The sequence below is a fragment of the Caretta caretta genome, chromosome 6, assembly GCF_965140235.1.
Source record: "Caretta caretta isolate rCarCar2 chromosome 6, rCarCar1.hap1, whole genome shotgun sequence".
In the NCBI taxonomy this organism is placed as follows: Eukaryota; Metazoa; Chordata; order Testudines; family Cheloniidae; genus Caretta; species Caretta caretta.
The window spans coordinates 19999872-20018941 of record NC_134211.1 but is presented as its reverse complement, the minus strand read 5'-3'; the positions used below and the strand labels follow the sequence as shown (position 1 = coordinate 20018941).

The 19070-nt window shown below is 47.0% G+C and overlaps 1 protein-coding gene across 7 annotated transcripts in view; it reads right to left on the bottom strand.

Moving 5' to 3' along the window:
- Positions 1–19070, bottom strand: part of RASSF7 (Ras association domain family member 7) — a 130716-nt gene that overhangs the window by 30488 nt on the left and 81158 nt on the right. Inside the window, exon 1 of one of the 7 annotated variants that reach the window (XM_048854298.2) lies at positions 7350–7470. The exons of 5 other annotated variants lie outside the window; for them this stretch is intronic. In XM_048854298.2, coding sequence (XP_048710255.1) covers positions 7350–7411 — 62 coding nt within the window. In that variant the 5' untranslated portion in view covers positions 7412–7470. Of the gene's footprint in view, positions 1–7349; positions 7471–19070 lie in introns of those variants that run through there. One more of the 7 variants, XM_048854305.2, reaches the window with a different exon arrangement.

The following is a 19070-nucleotide window of genomic DNA, read 5'->3' as shown; positions in this document are numbered from 1 at the left end:
TCGGAGATGCCTAGAAAGTTGGGGGAGGAGGGTTCAACTCAACTAGCTAAATGCTTTGAATTCCTCTCTCTCTCCACCTAGGAACCCACTGCACTCTCTGTATGTGACTAACTCTGACATCTTAACTATTCACAGCTGTTGCCAGAAGACTGGGAGAAGGCAGGTGTAACGAGAAGCACGAGTGTTTAAGAGAACGCACTGCATACGTATCTTCTAGCGATGGATGAACTACAGATTGTCTGGAGACTTCGCCAAAGTCTATCTGAACCACAGGCACCAACTTTCCAATGTGCTGGGGTGTGCTTGACTCCCAGCTCTGCCCCAGGCCCTGCTCCCACTCCACCCCTTCCCCCAAGGTCCCACCCCACATCTTCCTGCCCCTGCTCCACCCTGCATCTTCCTGCCCGTTCTGCCCCCTCCCCTGGAGCACACCGCATCATTGCTCCTCCCCCCTCCCTCATAGCCTCCTGCACGCTGCAAAACAACTGATCGCAGCGGGCGGGAACTGTTCGGGGGGCGGGGGAGGGTGCTGACTGGTGGAGTCTGCTGCTGGGCGGGAAGCACTGGGGGGAGCTGCCGGTGGGTGCTCAGCACCCACCTTTCCCCCCCCCCCCGCCCCGCCGGTGCTTGAGCGCCGGAGCACCCACGGAGTTGGTGCCTCTGATCTGAACTCTCTACATAAGGGCGATTGCAGCCTGGCTGAATGAGGAAGATTCCACAACCACCTGCTCTAGTAGGGTGGGCAGGACCACCCCAGGAATAGCTCTTCCCTACAGGATTTCAATACTTCCCCAAGCCAGCAAGGGCTGAAGTATATGATCATGGAATTTAAAAAAAAACAAAAACAAAACCCACCTTGAAAAATACTTGGTTTGAGTTTTGGGCAAGGATGGGATGACGGAAGGAAGGGACATTTTAAAGCTATTAATTTGTATTACAGTAACCCTTAGGAACCCAAAGAAGAACATAAGAATGGCCATAGAGGGTCACAATGCCAGATGCCCTAGAGGTAATGAGCAGAACAGGTAATCATCAAGTGATCCATCCCCTGTCGCCCATTCCCAGCTTCTGGCAAAACAGAGGCTAGGGACACCATCCTGGCCAATAGCCATTGATAGACCTATCCTCCATGAACTTATCTAGTTCATTCTATAACCCTGTTATAGTCTTGGCCTTCACGACATCCTGTGGCAAAGAGTTTCACAGGATCAATACCCCATTGGGCTAAGAATCAGATAGACATAACTATGTTAGCCAAAGCAACTAGAGAAACTAACTCATGGAGACAGTCACATTGTACACAACAGTGAAGTAGTTCTATTCCAGGCCCCCTTGTCTCCCCCAAAATTTATATCTGACTGGGAACAGCTGGTTTAAAAACACTCCATGATGAATTCCAGCTGTTCTAACATGGTGCGCGTGACCAGCATGGATGGGGCTGGGTTAGAGATAGGCACAAACTGCTGATTTCAGACCAAGATAGAACCTTTTGGCAAGACTGGAGATGGTTTGGACTCATCTCTAGCCTAGAAGAGTCTCTGATCTCCATTTAACCCCCTTCCACAGCAGCCAGAGTACAGACCAAGTTACTACTGGAAACTGGTTCAGGCTATTTAAAAGGGGTTCAGGTTTCCCAGCCCAGCATACACAGAACTCAGAACAAGATGGCATCTCAGTGTCTGGCTGGGTAGTGGCTGCTGAATTTTCTCTGGCAATTAGATTTCCAGCCAGAAATGTTTTCTTCCATGAGGCTGGCTCAGTGCAGCGAAAGTGCCCAAGTATTTCTGCTGAGAGCATGGGTTCTTGTGGGTTAGCTGGATTTATTTCTTCTTTTTATTTCAATTACTCCAATGAGTTGGCAACAATTCACTGGGGATTTTCCAGGCAATAACTGAAGCAGAAAAAGCAGCTCTCAGTCATTCTCCCCGCCCCAGCTGTGGGGTATAAAGGTGATGGCGTAGGTATTTTTTTGTTTACTCCCAGTTATCTTTATCTGGGAGGAAATAAAAGACCTTTACAAAACAGCATAAGCCATTAAAAGGTTTCCAAGATGTACCAGAGGAGTGTGCTGAAGAAAACCTCAGAGCTCAGATTGCCTTTGACAAACTCATTGTAGAGGGTCTTTGTCAGAGTCCCCCACCAAGTTTATCAGCGTCCGAGTGAAACTCGCTACTTAATGCTTTACAGTGAGACACTGGGAGGCAATTTCTATACTTGGAAAAACGTATCAAGTTAGAACAACAACCTTTCCAGTACCCTGACCCCAGGTTAGAAGAGAAGGGTACTGGAACTCCTGCGCCCATAAGTTGCAAGATCTTCCCATCCTTACCATCTAGCCACAAAGAACGGAGTATAGTCACAACCTCCTGAAAGCTATTGCGAAGGCCAGGCTGAGAACCCATGTGTTAATGCACGTGTTCTACTTAGCACGAGGTTGCCCTTAAACACAACTGTCCTTGTCCACTGTAAGGGCATATTAGTTGGTCCTGGTTAACCCTAGAGTCTTATTTGACAGGATCCAATTAGCAATAGCAAGTTTGCATCTTTATGTATATCACAAGGAAGGGTTGGAAATGCACAGTTTAAATACTGGGGATCACCCAGCGACCATGAAGACCTGAACAGACTGGTTAGCCACAGACACTGCATACAGTCTGTTCCTCACTTTAAGTGAGCTCTCTCTTTCACACATTCATCTAGTCTGAGGTGGGAGGTGTCTCCATTTCAGTTTCACCTTAGACATGTTCTAGAGTTGGCCTACTTGGGTGTGAAGTCTCTCTCATGGACTCTAGTTTGTGTGAGATCATTGGTTCTTTATGTGGTAAGCTCGGTCTTGGTTTTGCACATTCTGCAGTAGTGTCATGGTCCGCTACCATGAAGACTACTGTGGGGACTGATAGCTACCTAGCTTGCTGGAGTTTTTCACCTTCTTTCTAGTAGGCAGTATACATCACGCTCACTAATTTTTGATAAATTGGCTATTGTAGATCCCCACAGCCAAGCGCCTGGAACAATCCTAAGACTTAAAATGACCTGCCAAGGATTTTAAATATTTGGGCTTGTGCTCTTTATTATGTACAAAGGCAGGCCTGAAAGCTGAGTCTTTTAAAGCTTCCTTCAACCGCTTTTGCTTTTTTAAAACCCTAGAAAGTCAGCTCTGGTCTTCCCTGGATTTGCTGAGAGGGCCTATAAGTTGCCTTTGAGATTGCATGTGGTGAGCTCTCCTGCCTTAACCCAGGAGGCTCTCAGACTGGGGTCTATGGAGAACTGGCTGCCCATATGATGCTAGTGCCTTTTCAGTTCCAGCTCTACAAAAGGCAGCTAAAAATAGTTTCTTAACATGGCTTTTTCACGTGAGCCATCGCTTTAGTTGCCACAGGCCTATTATTCAATCAGGAGGAGGGCATGGTGTCCTGACGTGCTGCACACAACAAGCAAGTGCATAAGAGGAGGGCTGCATGAGGGAACTAGATGCGACAGACACTCAGCTTTGGTTAAAAATGCATTTCTAGCCCTTCTTCCATGCAAAAAGCCTTACAAACAATCCCAACACAAATAGACTATTAGGCCTCAATGGAACAAGCAGCTGAGCCCAATTTAAGCAGCATACCTGGGATGATAATTTGTTGCATTCCTGCAGTGCCTAGCAGCTCCAACTAAGATCAACTGTGCTCGGTGCTGTATATACACTAGTAAGGGATAGTCCCTCCTCCAAAGAGCTTACAGTCTAAATAGACAAGGCGTTGTCCGGTGCTAGGGGAAATAGAGGCACAGAGAAGGTAAGTGACTTGCCCAAGGTGATACAGCACGTCAGTGGCAGAGCAGGGAATAGAATCCAGCCTCTCAAATCCCAGTACACTGCCCTATCCACTGGACCGCCACTGCTTCGGAGAGGATTCCTTCCACCCCAACAGTTTTTGGGTCAAATGAGTTTCAAATGAGAATCATCATGCCAACCGTCCCCAAAGTCAGGTTTTTACAGTGATGCAATCAATGGCAAATAGGAAGTCAGAAAAAAATGGATCTGCAGGCTGGCCCAGAAGGGTGGCTCTCTTGATGATGCTAAAGAAATGCAAGTATGTATGCGAGAGAACATTTTTAACAAGCAAGCCACAACATACATATTTCCATTAGCTACCGAAAGCCATGTAGCCATGTTTATTGATCCATAATTCTCAGATCTATCAGAAGGTTCCTTATTTGCACGCCTCACAAGTATGCCTGCAGAGCACAACTCCTTATAGAAAGGAACCCTTTGGAAGCATGGCAGGGCTGGTCAAATTCTAAGGCTTTCGCCAGTTTTTCTCCACAGGTTTCTATAGGACCATGGTTCTAAATTAGGCAATGGATGCTCAATGCCAACAGTTTCATATAGAAATAAACACACCATGTCTAAGAGCAGTCAAGTTGCAGATAAATACGATGCTGTAGATGGCCAGGGGTATTGAAAATTGAAACACTTCCTGCTTCGCAATACTCCTAAGACACCCAATAGTGACCAGCTATTTTCCCCAACACTTAGGGCCCTAGTCAAAGTTCATTGCAATTGGTGGATGCTCTTTTCATTTGTTTCAATGTCCTTTGGATCTGGCCTTTATTCAAGTGGACAGTTCACGTGCATCGCTCTGGTCTCCTGCAAATTCAGCTGTGCCGATGCTACTTTCCACGATGTGTTTTCTCCCACAAGGCCCAATCCTGAAGGCGCCAAGTACCTCCTGAAGGGGGCCAAGAGTTGCTCACCACTCTCGGCTCCCATTGGCTTCCTCTCTCTGGAGATGGTCCGTATACAGCCACCATACTGTATTTTTGTGCTGGTAGGCACAGAGATAAAGACTGGGCAGTATTTCCTGAACTGGGCAAGCACAACAACTTTTCACAGGGAGCAGTTAGTATCACAGCTGCCTTCTTCCCCGCGCGAGGCGAGGCGAGACACTCCTGTCACAGCTCATTCAGCATGACCCGTGGAAACTCGCAGCCCAGTTGCACAAGCACAGCTACTGAGTCACGCTGCTCAGAAGGATTTACAGGCAACACTTAGTCTATGGCATCTGAGAGCAACCACTCTGACCCGATCGCAGCCTCCGTGCTGAGCCATTGCCTTCAGTGCAGAGCACAGCATTCAGCCAGTCACCCCAAGGAAAGTCAGACTCATAACAACTAAGGACTTGTTTCAGTTTGTACCATTTCCCATCCTCGTTACCAAGAAACTAGGTTCATGCTGGGCCATTCTCCCTAGTAACAATCCAGTGGCACAAGAACAAGAAATATGTATTTCCGCTGCTGGGAGAGTCTGCAGGTTTATGCTAGTTTTTATTCTTACCAATCCCCTATGTTGACTGGCCCTGGTTATGTCACCTCATTCTCACAGGTTTCCGAGACTGTAATAGTAGCTGGAGTCAATCTTTGGGCCAGAAGCACTTTTCTAATTTCTTGCTTCCCCCTTCATGCTTTGTTAGAATAAAGGAGACATCCTGTTAGTCTGGATGCAGCGCTAAGTCTGCACTTGTATCCTCCTTGTTCGTCCCCTTTCTTTCGAGCCCAGCCTTGCAGGAACAAGGTTCTAAAAGAGTCACCTGCCCCAGCTGCAGTCCAGAGCGTCTTCCATAATTGCGCCCAAGCTGCAGATCCTCTGAGGCACTGCCCAAGTCAGACGTCCACATGCACAAGTGTAACCAGAGCACAGGAAGAGCCACGCTACGCCAATGGGTCCCATCTGCTTCCAAGCCCACCACAAAGCCCTTTTGACAGGGTGGGTTAGTCACATTGACAACAGAACCCAAGAATGTTTTTCAGGAGACACTGACTCATGGGTGACTCAGGACCCACCTGTACCAATCATCCCTGCAATGACGTCGCCACACACATAGCCTCAGAGTTGGCTCCCCACCTGGGCTCACTACCAAAGCCGCTACTTGTCAATACCGCCCAAGGCACCATCAGCCTGTGCCAGGCTTTCCACCCCCCCAGTCCCACTCTGCATGACTCAGGCAGAGGAGGAAGTGGAGTGGCAGGGATGCCAAATAAACAGACCTGGCAATATAGGAGTCAAACGATCAGGAGGGAGGAAGAGTCCAGGCGAGAGAAGGGAGGCAGAGCAAGAGAGTAAGCCAATAGGGGACGGAAGGTGAGGATAGACACAGAACGGGGTAAGAGAAGACACACCAGACAGAGAACCCCAAGCTAAATATTAAAGTTCTCAGCTCCATGGGAGGAACAGGACTTGGGAGGAAAGGAGGAGGAGAAGGATCAATATTTGCCCCACAGAAACCCCAGCGACTACCGATTTCCCTCACACATAAGGCAATATCATCAGCTAGACTGCAAATATGGTCTTCTGCTAGGACTTCTATCCCATCGTGTTATTTCTCGGATGGATGGTGGTGACAGGCTCCCTCCAAACCCACAACGTTGCTTGCACCATGGCTACACGCCTCATAATCAGCCTACTGATATCACTTCAGAAGGCGACGGAGAGCAAGGTCCACAAAATTACGAGTTTATGTCATTACTCTGGTAGAGAGAACTGGCTTAGTCCCCCCCACCCCAAGGAGGTCTGCTATCTTAAAGGGACAGCATTAATTTACGCCACATTGCTTTTTTTATCCTACTATTGATATAACACACAAAACTATAATGAAAAGATTAGAGGAAAAAATACTTCCTTGAATCTTCTGCACTTGGCAATACATCAAATAGCCCATTTCACAGTCTACTGTTGGTGCAAATCTGAGTCAGTGACAGAGAAGAGAAAAACATTTAAATAAATAGGACATTAACCCCTCCTTCCCCCAAAAAGGTACAGGGATTCGGGGCAGCTAGTTGGTAACTCAAGCTACATTTCACTCATTTTTTAAATTGCCTATATTTCAAGTGGACAGCGTTCCTTTAATCCATTGGTAATCCTTCCCTTGCCTGCGTGTCACATTTTCTAAATGGATTGTTCTGTAGCAATGTCAGGTTCGAGGCATCAGAATTTCTTGGAAAGCATTTAACAACTGAATAGACCATCTGGTTGTTACACCCCCTCTCGCTGTCAGGTGGAGGAGGGAGATTAGCTCATACATTTGGTCTTCAAGGCAAAAACTGGTTCCTTGTTACGTGGCAGTGCCTATCTGACTGGACAATCCAGGTTGAGTCAAGGCACCGGCAGTTTGTACCTTGATGTGGCTAGGTGAGGTCAGCCCTATACCCCTCATCTGCAGTTGACCTTGTCTAGCTACACTGCCTTACAAACTACCTGTGCCTCGTCTCCACTAGGATTTTATAGTCTGACAGGTATTGCTGGAAACACACACTCTGTTTCGCAAGGTAGACATTAGCTATCGAAAAAACACAAAAATCAGACTCACTTGCCGTTCTTCGATAGGCGACGAGGAAAAGCTGGACGGCACAGCGTTGTGTGTGTACCCATCTACTTCCAGACACACACAGCTGTTTTCATGCCCTGGTAGCAAAGTTTACTTTGTGCATGTCAGAAAAAAGCGTTTAGCCCTAGCCAGCTGATTACTTCTGGCAATCATTAACCCACATTCCTCCAGCAGTCTCCCTCCCAGGGCACAAAGGGGGTGGGGTGGCGGGGGAGGAACCAGCTGAACTGGAGCTAATCATAAAGCAGGGTTGTTTTTTAAAATCACTTAAAATAGCTACAGTGACTAACAATTCTCTTCTGTTTATGGCTAACATAAGACTCCTTCCCTCACCCCAGGTAAGTGATTCTCTGCCCTGGCCTATTTTGGTGAGGAAGCAATACCAGCAGGCAGCATGGACAGCAAATAGAACAAGCCGACCTCCCCGAATCTCCCTAAAGAGAAGGACTTGTCTTCTAACTGGAAGTTAAACCTTTGGGGGTTGTGTTGTCTGAAAAAACAAATACATCATCTCTTCTGCCTTCTACACCAGCCATGGACATCTCCTTGAAGCCTCTCTCTGTTCTCTTCCTGATTCTCTTCTCCACTGGTGCCCTCTACAATCGTCCTCAGGTGACCTCATCCACTGCCCTGGTTTTGTACTTGTGCACCAACAAGCTCAAACCTACCTGCCCACCCCTGCCCTCTGCCCAAGCTGAGGGCAGATCCTCATGGAGATCCTGCCACTTCCTTGTACAAAACATGGCAAAAACTAAACTCATGGTTCTGCCAACACCCTCTTCCCCATCCCTGTTGCCGTCTCCTCTAAAACAGCGTTTTTCAAAGTGCAGGTCGCAACCAAGTACTGGGTCGTGGCATGTCAGGCACTGGGTCGCTCTGGTCAGCACCGCCGACCAGGATGTTAAAAATCCCATTGGCAGTGCTACCTGTTCCCACACCTCATTGTGCCCCAGAAGTGGCCAGCAGCGGGTTCGGCTTCTAGACAGGGGGCCACAGGGCTCCACGCGCTGCCCCTGCCCCGAGCACTGGCTCCGCACTCCCATTGGCCGGAGCTGGGGGGAGGCAGTGCCTGTGGGCGAGAGCCGTGCAGAGCCGCTTGCAGTACCTCCGCATAGGAGCTGGACCTGCTGCTGGCTGCTTCAGGCGTAGCACAGTCCGCGGTGCCGGGACAGGCTGGAAGTCTGCTTCTGCACCCCGCCTGCGCTGCTGACTGGGAGCCGCCAGAGGTACGTCCGGGCCCCAACGCCGCGCTCCAATCCCCTGCCCCAGCCCTGCGTCCCCCCCCCCAACCCGGAACCCCTTTCTGCACCCCAAACCCCACCCCAGAGCCTGCACCCACAGCCCAGACCCTCTCCTGCACCCCAACCCCCTGCCCCAGCCCTGAGCCCCTCCCGCACCCCAAATCCCTCATCCCCAGCCCCGTTGGGTCACGGGCATCAACAATTTTCTTCAACTGGATCCCCAGAAAAAAAGTCTGCAAGCCACTGCTCTAAAACCTCTCATTGCTCAGCCTCCTAATGCTGGGGTTGCCTTTGCCTCCTCCTCATCTCGCCCCCAAATGCTCACTGGTTCTTTTTGTTGCTTCTCCCTCTAAAGGCCTTTCTAAAATTCATCCCTTCATTCCTCACCTCCCAATCCCAAGATCAGGCTCTCTCCTTCCTCTCCTGTTGCCTCCGTGACTCCCCTCTCCTCAACCTACCTAACATCCAGCACCTAACACGAACACTTTCCCTCCCTCCTGCCCTGACCAAAGCACCTCTCTCCTCAAGGCCCTTCACCGGTGGCCTACGTGTAAACTCCTCCTGGGCTACATTTTCTGAGGAAAAGGGGCTGTTATTTTTTAATATTAACTACAACCAGTATGTAAAGGGGAAGTAGGTGCAAGTGTAATGTTCTTAACTTCTATCATGCACTTCAGAAGTAACATTTGATTTTAGTTCTGCCTCAATTGTAGATAAGCTTTTTTTTTTTAAACTTATGGCCTCCATCTGTCTATTATCCAGTAGAAGTTCTTAAATGTTCCCCAGTAAGAGGGCTTGAAGAAAATCCAGCACTGAAGTCATATAGCAATCTCTCCCAAATAAGTACTGTCATCTTCAAAATTTTAAACTCTCATTTTAACATACTATATTAAGTTTCTAGGCTTGTGAAGGTGACCTTCCAAATGCAGTTCCAGTACCTCCGCTGGTATTCATAGCTCTGCCAAGCTGTAAAACCCAGATCAGAATTCCCTCAATTTTCAGGGATGCTATTCAGAATCCTATAGGCAGCACTGAAACTGACAAGAATTGGGTCAATTTCTCGTTGTTGCTTTAGAAAGCTACAAGCAGCAGCAGCACTGGCAGGCAGTGGACCTACCCCTATGGACTCCCAAAAATCAGAGATTAAGGGAAGGATAGAGTGCAAAAGACATTCCCACAATACAGCAACAAACAAGAGACAAGCCTGCTTGACACTGAAACATTAGATTTTCCTAGCTACATCGCTCAGAGCTGTGAAAAATTTCACGCCTTGAGTACCATCATGAGGTCAACCTAATCCCCGGTGTAGATGCAGCTAGGTTGATGGAAGAATTCTTCTGTCAACCTAGCTACTGCCTCTTGGAGAAGTGGACTTAATTTTTTTAAGATGATGTTGAAGTAAAAAGAAAACGGTACAGAGTTTAAGCATAGACGTTTCTGGTTATCCGGGAATAAGGTACAGATTATCAAGGGGTGCGAAATTCGGTTTAGGAACGGGTGGCATAAGGAATACATAATCTGCAATCTCCCCGATTGGGAGTAAAAGTTTAACGGGTCAAAGTACAGACATTGAGATATGAGGGTATGTTGTTCATATGATGGCTATGTTCAGGTGTGGAGTATAATGAGCGGATACGATGAGGAGGATGGATTGACCCTCATTTGGTGGGATTTAATGTTCAGTGAGTTTATGGTTCCCGTTCATATGGTCCAATGGAAAAGTCTCTCAGTCCCTTTCCCATAGTTGATGCACGATGTCGTACAATGGAAAAGCCCCTTCTGTCCACGTAGGAAGCGTCTACACAGCTGCATCACCGTGGCTGTACCATTCCAGCGACTGTAGTGTAGACATACCCCAGGTGGCAGAGCAGCAGAGACCATTCTCAGCAGCAAGAGGTTTAGAACGGGAGACAGAGAAGCAAGGAGAAAAAAAGAATGTGAGGGAGTTTTTTTGCTTGTTTGTTTTTAAAAGCTTGAGACATTTATTGTTAATGGAAGTTTGTTTCAGTCACAGGTAGGGCCAGGTGGTCGTTCCACTCCCTCGGCTTCCGCAGTAACACCCTGTGCAGAGGATGGAGCTCAAGGGATATCAGAAATACAAGCACTCGTCACTGGCCCAGCAATTCCTGAGGCCTTTGAATTTGTCTAACACTCACTAGCCAAAGGCTAAACACTACAGATGAAACTCCCAAGCGGCGTCTAAGGAGAGGACCCTGGAAGGAATCTCAGCAGCTCCAAGGGTATTTGTTTTGCATTAGGACACTGGGATCCCCATCTCTCTCATCAGTCTGTGTGCTAACAGGTTTAGTCTGCTGTCAACGTTCATGCCCACTGGTGAGGATTTTTGAGGGGGGGACAGGGAAAGAAGTGGAAGAAAGATAAACAATAGGGACGGACACACGCTTTCTCCCTCAGTTAAGTTTATTCACTTCCTACAGCTGACGTCTTTCATGCAGTAATTGCGTAAACTTCTCCAAAGCTACTAAGCATGTGTGTTCACCTCCTACAAGTAGGAGGGGAAAGAGGGCAGGTGGGGCCACTTCACTCTGCTCCAATCTACTTTTGCCGATTTTCTTATAATCCATGATCTATTTCCATCAGATATGGGCATGCTCTCTTACCATGTACGGAACATTTAAATTCTTCAGACTGCTTCAAAACACATCTACCAAAAATCCCAAGACACCCTTCCCCAGGCACAAAACCTGCTGACAGAACAGGATCTGCCCACCAAACTGCCTTTTCAGCATAGCCTCAGCTTTTAACAAGATGGGCCTCAATCCTTTTGTGTCTATCCCTCCCTCTTCTTAATCCACCCCTGCCCAATTCTTCCCTGTGCAACCAACTGTGTGCAAGGCACGCCCTTGTTTTAGGATTTAGGCAGGGGAGGTGGGGTTGGGAGGCTCAGCATACAAGAGGCCTGGTTTACAGGGCAGGGGTTCCCCCCACCTGCACTCAGCCAACCTATCAAGAGTGTCATTGGGACAGCTGCTGCCCACACAGCTCCTTCAGGTGAGCAGTTTACAGCGGTCAGGGGTACCAAAAAAATGGGACAAATACACTGGAAAGAGTGACCAGGGTGTCCCAGGGACACACGATCATCAAATTCACACTACTCCCTAAACACCCCCACCCTTCCCTTCCTACGGGCCAGGCGTCTTCTCCCCATCTTTCAAATCCCTCCTCAAAACCCACTCCTTTGGCTTGGCTTTCCACTCCTCCCATCTCAACCTGCCTCAGCCTTAAGAGGCCACATAGAACCGATGTGATTCACCTGCTGTTTAATAGGATTTAATCCTCCTCCCTCCATGGTCTCTCGTGTTCTGCCTTCGTCCAAATTGGGCCCCACTCCTGAAATCCATGCACATAGCCCCACTGACCTCAATGGGGCTCCCTGCACCCGGACTGAAGCCCATTAAAATCACTAGGGGGTCTGAGCTGATGCAGGAATCTGCTTGCAGAGAACTCACTGCAGGGCTGGGTCCTTAGACCAACGTCTTCAGGGTATGTCTCTCCTCTTCCTCAAATATCTGTGAAGCACCACAGTGCTTTACAGACCTACACAAATGGCTGGTGTTTGTCTTACTTGTTTTGGGGGGGGGGGGGGGAGGCAGGGAGAAGCAACCACCGCTCCAGGCCTGCTGAGCCCTTAGCCCTGTTCAGAACACTCGCTGGAAGGCATGGGAAGAGCCGCTGGTACTTCACTGGTATCACCTTTCAGGGACTTCCAATCTGATTTGTTTTGCAAGGTGCACTGGGAGAAGTTTGATGGAGGTTTTAGCAGAATTTATACCCCGGACTCTGCAGGAAATCAAATGCCAGCATCTCCCGTCTGCAAAGCCCTCCCAGATCTTAGCAGCCCCCCAGTAACCCCTCTTTTATAATACAAAGCAGCTCAGAGCCTTGATGTGGCCTTTCAGGGAAACGCTTTTGGCTTTTGTTCCGTGGAGGCACAAAGGGGGGGCTATTCTCAAGAGGTCAGACAGGCTATTTCCATGCAAACGTTTTGTTTTGTGAACAGAACGAGTTTCCCCCACATAATACCCTCAGCTCAGGCATTCATTGGGAGCCTCTTTCTTCCCCTCACCCCACCCAGCGCAGTTGGACATACCTCTTTATTGTGCATCCCAGGAGGGCTGGGAAGGAGGAACTGATGGGCTGATGCATAACAACAGGCATGCATCAGAAACCAAACTCACTCACCAAAGCACCTGGGCTTTGTTTGGATACAGCTATTTAGCTGGGCAGATGACTTGGGAAGAACTTTATTCAAGAATGCTCCTTCCCCAGTATTTTCAGGTCTCTGTGTGGGGGGTAATTTTAACTAACAGCTTTATCCCCCTCTCAGCCCAGTTTCTCCTTCTGCCTTGACCAATGAAGTCCTAACCATATTTTTATGACACCTCTTTGTTGTTTATCTAAAAGGTATTTATGTGGCCCAGACCCCTTACCATAGTATCTGAATGTCTCACCCTCTTTACACAAACACCCCCGGCAGTGCTATTATCCCCATTTTACAGATGGCGAACTGAGGAACAGAGATAGGATACAGAAGGACCTAGACAAATTGGAGGATTGGGCCAAAAGAAATCTGATGAGGTTCAATAAGGATAAGTGCAGGGTCCTGCACTTAGGACGGAAGAACCCAATGCACAGCTACAGACTAGGGACCGAATGGCTAGGCAGCAGTTCTGCGGAAAAGGACCTAGGGGTGACAGTGGACGAGAAGCTGGATATGAGTCAGCAGTGTGCCCTTGTTGCCAAGAAGGCCAATGGCATTTTGGGATATATAAGTAGGGGCATAGCGAGCAGATCGAGGGACGTGATCGTTCCCCTCTATTCGACATTGGTGAGGCCTCATCTGGAGTACTGTGTCCAGTTTTGGGCCCCACACTTCAAGAAGGATGTGGATAAATTGGAGAGAGTCCAGCGAAGGGCAACAAAAATGATTAGGGGTCTGGAACACATGAGTTATGAGGAGAGGCTGAGGGAGCTGGGATTGTTTAGCCTGCAGAAGAGAAGAATGAGGGGGGATTTGATAGCTGTTTTCAACTACCTGAAAGGGGGTTCCAAAGAGGATGGCTCTAGACTGTTCTCAATGGTATCAGATGACAGAACGAGGAGTAATGGTCTCAAGCTGCAGTGGGGGAGGTTTAGATTGGATATTAGGAAAAACTTTTTCACTATGAGGGTGGTGAAACACTGGAATGCGTTACCTAGGGAGGTGGTAGAATCTCCTTCCTTAGAGGTTTTTAAGGTCAGGCTTGACAAAGCCCTGGCTGGGATGATTTAACTGGGAATTGGTCCTGCTTTGAGCAGGGGGTTGGACTAGATGACCTTCTGGGGTCCCTTCCAACCCTTATATTCTATGATTCTATGATTCTATGAGAAGCTTAGTGACTTGCCCAAGACAACACAAGGCAGCTATAGCAGAGAAGAGAATTCACCCTAAGTGTCCAAGTTCCAGGCCAGCACCCAAAGCACTAAATCATTTGTTGCCTGAAGTGTCAAATTCAAAATCAGGTAAGAAAGGAGTCAACTCTCACTGGAAGACAGCGCTGGTGTCAGAAAGATGAATTTCAGTTCTTGCATGTTATTTGAAAGTGATTCAAAGTATGCAAATCCTTTTAAAGGGATACTTTTACAAGGGAACTCTTATTTTAGAAAAAAAACTCTCTATCCTTTAGGTCACCAACATGGTAATGTGGAAGACAACTTCAACTGTGAGCTCTTTGGGGCAGGGACGGTCTTTTTGTCCTGTGTTTGTACAACACCTAGCACAATGGGGTCCTAATCCAGGAGGCGCCAAGGTGCTGGGGCAACGCAAACAATTTCTGTTAAAGGGGAACCATGGAAGTTGCCAGACTGATCTCTAGGACAATAATATCTCTGCTCTCCTGACTCCACAGTCCCCCTCTTTTAATTTCTCTGCCTCCGTCTGCACTTTTCAAAACCCTGTTAATGCACTTTGAAAATACACCAATAAACGAAACCTCCTCATCCCACCACCCACCCACCTCCCACTCCTTTGGTAAAATTCAGAGAATATCCTGATATAGGAAGATGTGAAGAAACTGTGTCAAGTGAATGCAACTGTAAAACAAAGTTGTATCAAGACACATGTTTAAAAACATTAGCTTCCCCCCTCTTCCTATCATCCTCCCTGTAAAATGAGCCAGTAAAGAATCACAATGGACAACTTGCAGACACAGATTTTAAGGCCAGATGGAACCACTAGGATCATCTAGTCTGGGGGTTCCCAAACTTTTTATTAAGGTGGCTCACCAACTGCATTGTGTCCTTTTGTGCAAATCACCATTTCAGATTTGCACCCTCCATCCTGGCACCACAATCCTCATTGACACTCGGTGCAGAGGGGAGTGGTTGGAGCGTGAGCATGCCCTACACTCACCCAGCAGGGCTGGGCCTGGCTCCCCTCTCTGGGCATTGCGACCTGGCACATGGGGTCGCAGTCCCCTGGGATCGGAGCCACCACTGAGTGGGAAGCGTGGGATGGGAGCTCGCTCTCCTGTGCGCATCAGGCTGGGTGAAGTGTATGTTTGCTTAGGCCAGGGCTCAGTGATGGGTTAATCTGGCCCTGGACATGGTAACCCAGCTAGACCCTTGTTGAGACGTAGCCTTTGGGAAACTCTGATCGAGTCTGACCTCCCGCAGAGCACAGGCCAGAGAACGCCCCGCCCCCAATCCCATTTCTCTCTCTTCCTCCCTAGTAACCCAACAGTGGAACAATTGGGCTACAAAGGTCCAGTAATCCTTTCACAAACGTGTAAGGGGCTTATCTCAAATGTTTTATCACTGGGGTTTAATTGAAAGATTTCCAAAAGTCAGGAAGAGCTGTGCCAGGTTCCCCACGTGTATGTCGTGTGTGAGTGTGAGAGAAAAAACCAAAAAACAAGGTCTCACACAGATAAAAGCCCACAGCCTCTCCTCCCCTCCCCCCCCCCATCCCAAGTAACAGGTATTACCAGTTGCTGGGAAACATCAAACCAGTTCAAATAGACCTAGCTTTCTAAAGCCACCAGATCTCAGACAAAGCAAACCTCTTTATCTTGCCCAGCTATACTGCTTTCTTTGCAGTTAATCCTCCCAGACACTCACTCATTACACACATCCTTTTTCAAAAGATGCATCCCGGGAGAAATAATTGGGATTACTCAATTGCCTTCCCAGAAAGATACGTTCCCCCCCCCCCAGCTTTGCTCTTCACTCCCAGTTAATGGCTACATGGGTCTTTAGAATTTACCCCCTGGGCCCAGGAAGACCAGAGTTCTCCCATAATTTAATGGGAAAGAATCAGAGCACTCAGATACTGCAGCACAAAAAAACTACAGGACGTGACTCCAGAAGTGCTCACAACACACAAGTGAGCATGGCATCTGTGACACTTGAGTGTGGTTTTGCAGTGTGGCCGCTCACGCCTATACCAGGCTAACCTAGGTGCCACTCGCCTGAGTTAACTGCAGCAAAGACAAACCCTCAGAGCATACTGCTGTGGCCACTTCGGCCTCCTCTACAAGTTGGATGCAGAAACCACCACTGGTGCAGCTTTACAGTGGCAGCAGCAACAGTGTTAGGCCATGTCTACACTAGTGCCGCTGTAAGCTTGCAACTGGATCGATGCAGCTGCGCTGCTGTAAGATCGCTCATGTAGCCACTCTGTGCCGACGGGAGAGAGCTCACCTGCTGACATAGCGCTGTGCACACGACTGCTATGCAGGCATAATTTATGTCTGGAGGGTGGTTTTTTCCCCACACCCCTGAGCAATATAAGTTTTGCCAACATAAGCAGTGGTGTAGACATGGCCTGAGTGTAGACAGAGCTCTGATGTTTTGTCATGGTGTCATCTAACTCTACTCAAAATGGGTCTAACTGGCATGAGTCTGAAAACACCAGGGGCCCATTCACATTAGGGCTCCCAGCTTTGCTAAAGTTGGTGGAGCCAAACTGGTGTCAACATTTGGAAATTTTTGTAAGCTTTTCCATGTGTGGGCCAGGCATCAGGATATAGTGCCGTTTGTGAGCAAGGCAACGTTTCTATCACTAGCCAAAAGGGCGGATACAAATCCATCATTTTTATTTAATAAAAAGTTTTAAATTAATTTTTATAATCTGAATCATACTGTGGTTCTTTCTTCCCATATTAGAGTCTTAGATTGCTTATGTGGCTGTTCTATACTAGCTTCTTTCATTCATTTCCTAATTGACAGCCAGGAAAAAAGCTCTATATAAAATCTGAAATTGTACTAAAGTTTCAAACTTCAAATGCTCCTCTTCATTGATCAAGAAAAGTCCAGGGCTTTATTAACACCACAAACTCAAATGCACAAATCAATAAGCAAACAGCCCATGTGCTATTTTCAGCCTCTATCACCTTTCTACAGATAATGAACTTCCACAAGTCAAAAAAGCAGAACCGCTCTGAAAAGGCTACAGCTCTCCATCTAGGTTTGCAGTTTGAAGTCAGTGTGCTCTTAAGTAACTTAACTACCTTGGAAAATCCCACTCTGACCTATCTACGGATGAGGAGAGAAGCCTAATTTAAAGCTCTTAATTTTTGAAAATTTTGGTCTGTTATGTATAAAGTGTTCTCAATATAACATATCAAAAGTCTAAATAGATTTTAATTATTAACACTAAAGCACTTTTTAAAACAATTTTTAAATTAAAAGATTTTATGCCACCAAAAGAAAAGAAAGAAAAAGACAGTGTTAGCCCCAGATGCTGCAAACAATTATGCAACACGCTTAACTTAAGCATGGAGTAGTCCCACTCACTCCAATGGCACTGTTCATGTGACTAAGAGTTATGTACCTGCTCTAGGCGTTTGCAGAGTCAGAAGCTTACTTTTCAAGGCTTTTAGGGTAAAATTCAAAGAAGATAAATTAGCAGCAGTGGCATTAAAAATGTTGTTATAATTAGCTTCATTATAAGTTTTAAAGTAGCAAAGGCACAAATTTGCATGTTAGTTTTTGGTTTGTTGTTTTTCTGTTTTTGTTTTTTTAAAAAAAAGCCTCAACATGATAGAGATCTAGCTATCTGCTAGCCAAGGGATTTTACCTCATGATGGAGTTTCAGTTTCAACCACTCACATGGAAAAAAAGTTAAGCCTAAACTAGCATAAGATGCTGGAAGACTCCTGATGCAGGCTTCCATTAGATGTAAAGTTTTAAAACACTCCAAGAGAGATGCTTTAGTCAAGCCATAACTAGGCTTGACGTGGAAATTACTGGATGAAATTCTATGGCTGGTGTTCTAAAGGTGGTCAGACTATATGGTCATAATGGCCTTTAAAAAAAAAACAACTATGAAACTAAAACACGTATTTGTCCTTCACTTCAAAAAGGCGCTGTTTTCCAAAGTTAGAACAAGACACTATAAAAACGAACACGTGTTTATTCACTCTCCAGCAGTCTCCAATTGCCAGGGTCATTAGTTGCATACACAAGAAGTTGTGCTGGTGTCCTACATGATGGTGTGACCTGCAATAGAAGGCAACTAGACTAGATGACATGGAGGAGGGTCCTTTCCAGTCCTCTGCCCCATGTCCTATTGTAACGAAGCATCCCTGCCCAGGTTTCCTGCACAGACAAGAGCAGCATTTATAAATGAAACATCCAATTAGAGATGCCTTTGGGCATTAGCAATGGTTTGGTCTCCTCACAGAATCTGAAATAATAGCTAGACCAGCCAAGGCAGGCAGCCTTGTATGCAAAACACAGAAAAGCTTGTGGATAATCAGGCTTTTATTGGGGTGCTCGTTAGGCAATGGAATTCATGCTCCAATCTACAGACAGGCCACTGGACTGCCAACATCCCCTTCTATGGCTGCTGCCTTGGTGCACTTCTTGCACAGGCTTGGTCCACACACACACAACTAGTTGACATAAATTGGTTTGTTTATCAATTTAGTTAAAATCGGTGCAAACCCCTTGTGCAGACACTGTTAGATCAGAAAAAAGAAAAGGAGTACTTGTGGCACCTTAGAGACTAACGTGAACTGTAGCTCACGAAAGCTCATGCTCAGATAAATTGGTTAGTCTCTAAGGTGCCACAAGTACTCCTTTTCTTTTTGCGAATACAGACTAACACTGCTGTTACTCTGAAACCTGTTAGATCAGAGTGACCAATAACATTTTAGTTCATTCAATTATAAGGAGGCTGGACTTAATTAAGTAACCAACTCAAACTGATGAGTCGGACAGAGAAATCTCTGCATTTAGACAAGCCCTGTGAACAGCAGCAACTCCTTGCGATTGTATAATAAGCTCTTTCATCTGAGAACCGCAAAACGGGCACGATGGCCATGTTACAGAGGAATGTCTGGAGCACACAAGGCAGAAGTGACAGTGAGAAGCCCTGAGCATCACCTGTTTTTTGTATGTTTGCAGAAACAATGCAGGCTGAGATTTTTAATAGGAATCGATTGTCTAAATCGCCAAG